Source organism: Callionymus lyra, chromosome 6 (genome assembly GCF_982586985.1).
Source record: "Callionymus lyra chromosome 6, fCalLyr1.hap1.1, whole genome shotgun sequence".
In the NCBI taxonomy this organism is placed as follows: domain Eukaryota; kingdom Metazoa; phylum Chordata; class Actinopteri; order Syngnathiformes; family Callionymidae; genus Callionymus; species Callionymus lyra.
In genome coordinates this window covers 10,534,689-10,541,256 of record NC_141823.1, presented here as the reverse complement: position 1 = coordinate 10,541,256, position 6,568 = coordinate 10,534,689, and the positions used below count along the sequence as shown (strand labels likewise).

The 6,568-nt window shown below is 42.1% G+C and overlaps 1 protein-coding gene across 1 annotated transcript in view; it reads left to right on the top strand.

The window, feature by feature from the left end:
• Nucleotides 1-6,275, top strand: part of nkd1 (NKD inhibitor of WNT signaling pathway 1) — a 44,783-nt gene extending 38,508 nt beyond the window's left edge. The window contains exons 7-10 of the mRNA XM_087793894.1: nucleotides 928-1,075; nucleotides 1,903-1,984; nucleotides 2,965-3,092; nucleotides 4,971-6,275. Of these exons, the coding sequence (XP_087650020.1) occupies nucleotides 928-1,075; nucleotides 1,903-1,984; nucleotides 2,965-3,092; nucleotides 4,971-5,518 (906 nt within the window). The 3' untranslated portion in view covers nucleotides 5,519-6,275. The remainder of the gene's footprint in view (nucleotides 1-927; nucleotides 1,076-1,902; nucleotides 1,985-2,964; nucleotides 3,093-4,970) is intronic.
• The last annotated feature ends 293 nt before the right edge of the window (nucleotides 6,276-6,568 follow it).

Below are 6,568 nucleotides of genomic sequence, written 5' to 3'. Positions count from 1 at the left end.
TTCTGTGAAGCTGACGGCAATGAATTGTTGAGATTTTTCATCGACAAAATTAAATTGATCAAAGAGAAAATCCCTCCCCTTCTGTGTGGAACCTCTGCTGTCACTGAACCTGTCTCCACCTTGTGGTCCTCCTTTAACGCTGTAACTCTGGCTGATATTTCTGCACAGGTGAACAAGATGAAACCCTCCTCTTGCTTGTCCGACGTCCTTCCGTGTAGACTCTCTATTAATGCGTTTGATTTAATTGGCCCCTCGGTCACCAAAATGGTAAACCTCTCCCTTTCCACAGGGGTTTTTCTCAAAGCATTTAAGCAAGCAATTGTGGAGCCTTAACTCAAGGCTTAACTCATTCATACATTTCCTAATATTTCTTAACACATTTTTGCTGGTGACATCCAATCAAACAATGGCTGAGTGAAAACACTTTGCAGCTAAATGTGGACAAAACTGAAACTTTGGTGATTGCTCCTGATGATAAGGTTCGCGGGTTGAGCATGTACTTGGGTGACTTAGGTCAGTCTGTCAAATTGAGCCTGAGGAACCTGGGTGTTGTATTTGACAAATGCATGTCTCTAGTACAGTGTTGTACAGAAAACTGACCAGAAACTGTTTCCTTCAACTGAGAAAAATGTCTAAACTTAGGAAAATGATGTCACAACACGATCTGGAGTTTATAGTCCATGCGTCTGTATCTTCTCTTTAGACTATTGTAACAGTTTATTTTCATGTCTAAACAAGAAGGATCTGTCTCGCCTGCAGTTTATGCAAAACTCTGCAGCAAGAATTCTGACCCGCTCTAGTAGAAGAACTCACATTTCCCCGATCCTTAAAACTATTCACTGGCTGCCAGTTTCTGGTCTAGAAAAAAGGCACTTAACAAATAACCTTTACTTGACTGACTTACTTACAAATTCTCTTCCTCTCCAGGACATCACCAGCCTTCTTCACACCATCTACGAAGTGGTGGACGCCTCCGTCAATCACTCGCCGGGCAACAGCAAGACGTTACGGGTCAAGTTGTCGGTGGCTCCGGACTCCAGCCAGCGGTGGAGGACTTGTACTCAAGGGGCTGCAGGTGAGGATGGAGTGAAGGCGTCGGGTCGGGGGTGGGACTATATGACGGAGGAGGAGGAGGGAGTTTATTGCTGCTGTCAACTCACCCAGATTGTCAAAGAAAGACGGGTGGAGAAAAAAAAAAAAGCTTCCAGGCTGTCACTGCTTTGTTCGTGGCGTTCTCTGCGTCGCCCCATCTCTGACTCAATAGGGTTCATTTTAATGATGGGGGGGTGACGGAGCCAAGAGAGCCCCCCCGAGCACCTTCAAGTACACTGAAAGAAACCTTAAGAGATGCACCGAGTCCTTTTGATAACCGCAGCCATTTTCCTTCACTTCAAAGTTTCCCTTCTTCTCTCGCTCTTCCACTTCCCTTTCACTCGGCGTCTCAGAGCTGCCGGGAGAGTCTCGCAACTTTTTCACTCGGTAAACAAGTCGTCGGGGAGAAATATCACAGAAATATATACGTTCCTGTTTTCATGTCCTGTTGTTTCTGCTATAAATATCCATCAAGAGATTCAAACGCAGCCGGCCTTGGAAGCGTGGCTGCTTCTGCCTTCATGCTAATTTCAAACCGCATCAGATCTCGCGTCCCTAATAAACCGTTTCTGAAGTCTTCATGTTTTTTTTTCCTTCCCCATTTCATGTCTTTTACGAGTCTCTGAGTTGAAAATAGAATAAATGAAGCATTGTTGTTGTTTTTTTGTTTTTTTTCTTCCCCTCTGTAGATCTTCAAAGTGTAACTCCAAAACAAAGGTTGCTTTCTTCTTAGGCTTGTGTGAATATTGTGTGTGTGTGTGCGGATGCTTTGTGTAGCTCTCTTTGATAATGGCCTCCTGTCTCTTCCAGACGTGTCTCATCCCAGAGAGAGACACGACAAGAGCTTGGACGACACCAAGATGATGGACAAGAAAAGTCGAGCACTCATAAGGTAAATTCACTGGGTTTTTTTTGGTTCAGTCTCATCCTGTACTTGTACTGTACAGAGTATTTGTACGTTTCTTAACGGATATCCAACAATCTGGCAATTGTAATCAAGCAATTTTAATTTGTAATTTAACTGTTTTCAACTGAAAATCACACAATTTTCAACTATAAATCAAACGATTTTCAACTGTGATGAAAGAATTTTCAACTGAAATCAAAGAATTTTCAACTGAAATCAAACAATTTTCAACTGTAATCAAACAATTTTCAACTATAATCAAATAATTTTTAACTGAAATCAAACAATTTTCAACTGAAATCAAACAATTTTTAACTGTTATCAAACAATTTTGACAATAATAAAACAATTTTCCACTATAATCCAACTACTTTCAACTGAAATCAAACAATTTTCAACTGAAATCAAACAATTTTTAACTGTAATCAACAATTTTGACAATAATAAAACAATTTTCCACTATAATCCAACTACTTTCAACTGAAATCAAACAATTTTCAACTGTAATCAAACAATTTTCAACTGAAATCAAACAATTTTCAACTATAATCAAACAATTTTCAACTGAAATCAAACAATTTTCAACTATAATCAAACAATTTTCAACTGAAATCAAACAATTTTCAGCTATAATCAAACAATTTCAACCGTAAATAAAATATGTCTTGACTGTAATCTAACAGTTTTTAACTGTAATCAAACAGTTTTTAACTGTTATCCACTGTATCCTCTCATCCTCAGCCTTCTTGCAAGATTCTATTGTTCCTTGAGTGCAGAAGATGTATAGACTGCTAGCATCTACTATTTAATTCACTTTAAACACACTTTAAAAAGAGGCTCCGAGGGCGAGTCTTGTGTAAAGGCTAACAAAGCCGTCGGTCGGACTGTCACAAATGTTGACGGCGCAGCATGTTATATTTCATAAATCACTCTGGCACTAATGACAGGTGCCGTCGTGTCCGCAGGCGCCACCACAGCGACCACCACGCCCAGCCGGGCTGCCAGCGCCACTGTGTGGATGAGAACCTGGAACGCAGGAACCACTACTTGGACCTGGCAGGCATCGAGAACTACACGTCTCGCTTCGGCACTGGTGAGTGGACGCCGGCCAGCGGTTGTCGAGCACAGTGGCCCTTTGAAGCCGCATCCAGGGCCCCTCATTAGGCCGGCACCTGCTCCGAGACTTTTTTCCGGCCCTAAAAAGAGCGGGACGGGGGCCGGGTCCAAATATCTGGGCGAGCACAATACGTGAAGTGTTCCGAAGCCCGGAGCTGATCAGCTGCTGCAGAGAGAAATATTGGGTTGTTGTGCAGCGAAGCCTTGATCTGATGCCGGGCGATGACACGCCGTCATGTTCGTGCTCAGCAGCCGAGTTCAGAACCGTCAGGAGTCTTTCAAGTTTATCAGATCTCATGGTGACGTGACGAACTGTCGTCCAGATATGAAAGTATCCAAGAATCAAACGCATGGAAGTGTCAATACGGACGTATATGATCCTTATTATTGTCATTGTTTTCTGATTTAATGTCTTTATTTTGAGTATCAATTGTTTGTTGGATTAACCAATAACATGTCAAAATAGGTATTTGACCATTTTTACAATTTAGAAGTGGGATCATCACTTTTTGTTTCTAAATTCATTTAAAAAATGTTGAGATACTTTTGGAAGAGTTAAATAATGACCAGTAATGACTTGGATTTTTTCATTGTTAACTTCTTACTTAACAATATTTTTCTTGTTTCTTGTTGAATTAAAGAAAAATGACAAAGATCGAAAGAAAACATCTTAGTAAGAACATAAGAAAGTGTTATCCTGCCATGATGTTATGAAAATAATAATAATAATTTCAATTTACACTATTAAATTCGTTTTATATATCGTATTTAGATACAAATAAGCACAAATTAGTCAAAATAAATAAATCCATTTTTTTCTGGGACGTAATTGTTAATGGATTTCTAATACCAATCTGAAAAATGTGGCCCCTGACTTGATATAATGGGCCCCTTCAATTACTGACTAGGTTTATACAAGTGCAGTAAAAGACTCAATGGTTAAGGAATAAAGATCATCTCAACAAATATTTTTATTTATAACACTTTCATTATATTGTTGTTAGTTAAAGAGATTAAGAAAATACAATCAGAAAATAATGGCCTTATTTCAAGTTTAAACCAAAACCCGCAAAAACATTAAGAACTAAATATCAGTCAAATTTGTCATTTAGGAAAAAAACTGCTGAAAGACCCCCCCCCCCCCCCAGTCTGTGAGCCAGTTTAAAATAAGGAACTTAAAATTCAATATGTAGAATTGAAGTAATAAACAATAAAAACTCAAATTAATCAATGAGTCCCATGATTAACCTTTATTAGTCAAAATAGGACAAAATAAGTGTTCATTTGAACAAAAACACATTTTGACACATTTAAATCTCTTACAATGTCACGTGTCTCCATTGTTTGAATACTTTTATGAGCAGTTCATCATTAGTTTAATATCCCAGGTCTGTCAAATTCAATCAGGAGCCCAAAATGTTTTAGCACTCTTGGTCGTTTTCAAAAGGTTATCTTAGAGTTCAAGGAAGACGTTTCACCTCTTATCGGAGGAGCTTCTTCAGTTCCAGGTGAGCTGGGGCAGGAGCCAGTATATCATTTTGGAACTGAAGAAACTCCTCCAATGATAGATGGAACTAGAACTCTACACAGTCCAGTTGATTTGCAATCAAAATTGATCTACTCTGATTTTGAGAAAACCATTTAGCGGGCCACATAAAAGGACTCGGCAGGACCAGATTTGGCCCCCGAACCATGTGCACATGTACACACGTGGTCTAATGGATCCGATATAAGTTGTCGCTAAAGTCCTCTGTTCATAACGATGGTGTCTTTAAGTAAAAAAGACAAAGTTCTGTTTTGATATTCTTGCTTTTTCGTTCCCCGTTGTAATGCCTCGCCTTCTTGCTCCTCGCAGCTCCCGCCACGGAACCGACGAAGGCGGAGACTCAGACCCGGGCCTCCAACCAGACCCGCTCTCGCTCCCATGAACCCGAGAACGGCCACTCCCACCCTCACCACCACCACCACCAACACCACCGGCGCCTGCAGGCGGTCCTGGACTCCGCGGAGATCCCGCAGCCGGCCCGGCCGCGCGGCCAGGACTCGGGCAAACACGGTCTGCGTTCCCCCAAGAACCACAGCCGCACGCCCCCGGCCCAGATCGGCAGCCGGGTCATGAGGAGCCGAGGTGCCCCGCCGCCCCCGGCGCTGCCCAGCCAGACCCCTCCTCACCAGTCCACGGCACCCTACCGCAAGCACAAGCAGAGGTCCAAGGACGGTCAGGGCTACAGGGCTCTGGGGTCGCTGACGGTTCCTCCGGGGACCCTGGTGGAGAAGGAGCACGTGAGGGACCTGCCCGGGGTGCTGTTGTACGAGGGGGGTCTGGCGCAGATGGTGCAGCGGCACGAGCATCACCACCACCACGAACACCATCACCACTACCACCACTTCTACCAGTCGTGAAGACCTCATCCCCTGAACCCCATAGACTGCAACCATGACCCCCCGACCCACACCAGGAGCCAGATTGAATCAGTGTTCAGGCAGGTGGACCCACTAGACCGGACGTTGGAACAGAGAGAGACTGTGATGTAAAGACGTAAAACTCATGAAGGAAAACGTAGACGTTAGAAAAGCATGTGTGTGTGTGTGTGTGCGTGTGCGAGTGTAAGTATCACTGGTGTCTGTTGAAAACCACTTGAAGTGCACCCTCGGGTGCTCCAGTATTTAAAGCCTGTGGTTGGCAGGTTTTCTGAAGATGAAAAATGAAGATGAAACCCCTTTTTTTTTTTTTTTTTTTTACAGGACAGATCCTAAATCCGCTGCTACCTCTAATCGTATCCTCTCTGTTGTAATTGTGACTGAGGCATATTTTCGAATGACTTTCTGAAACGACACGATCTTGTAGTGCTAAGGTGTCGACAAGCTTACTTTTACTAACGTACTCCCTGTAAATAAGGTATATATTGTTATAAATTTTATATGCTTTATTGATAATGTGACATCTTTGTATTCACTATTTGAAGCCGTTTTTTTGTTTGTATGTTCTTTACAACTGCGTTTTTATATGACCGTGCTTAATTTTATAATATACAGCAAGTCAAAGTGTACCAACTCGACACTCCCGTCTCCTGTCCGTGCTACTCTCAAGAGTTTGTGTCTTTATTTATAAAGTTTTAACCAAGAAAAAAACACTTTCTAACCTGTGACCATTGACAGTGGTGTTGCCTTGATTTTTCTAGGTCAAGGCGCATTTTGAGCTGAAGTTTTTGGGGATTGTTTAGTCCCTATACTTGACAAGGTGAAAGGTCAGATTTTTCAAAATGGCTGCCATACATTTTTTTTTTTTTTTCAAGGATGGAATCTTTAATTCTACTTCATGCATGCACTGCCCTTTACTGGTCACACCAACATCCCAAAGAAACCGTATCGGAACCAGTGTAGGTATGTAAAGTGTCCGACATGCGCAAGTATCCGACGTACTGAAAGTTCCCGACATGCACAAGTATCCGA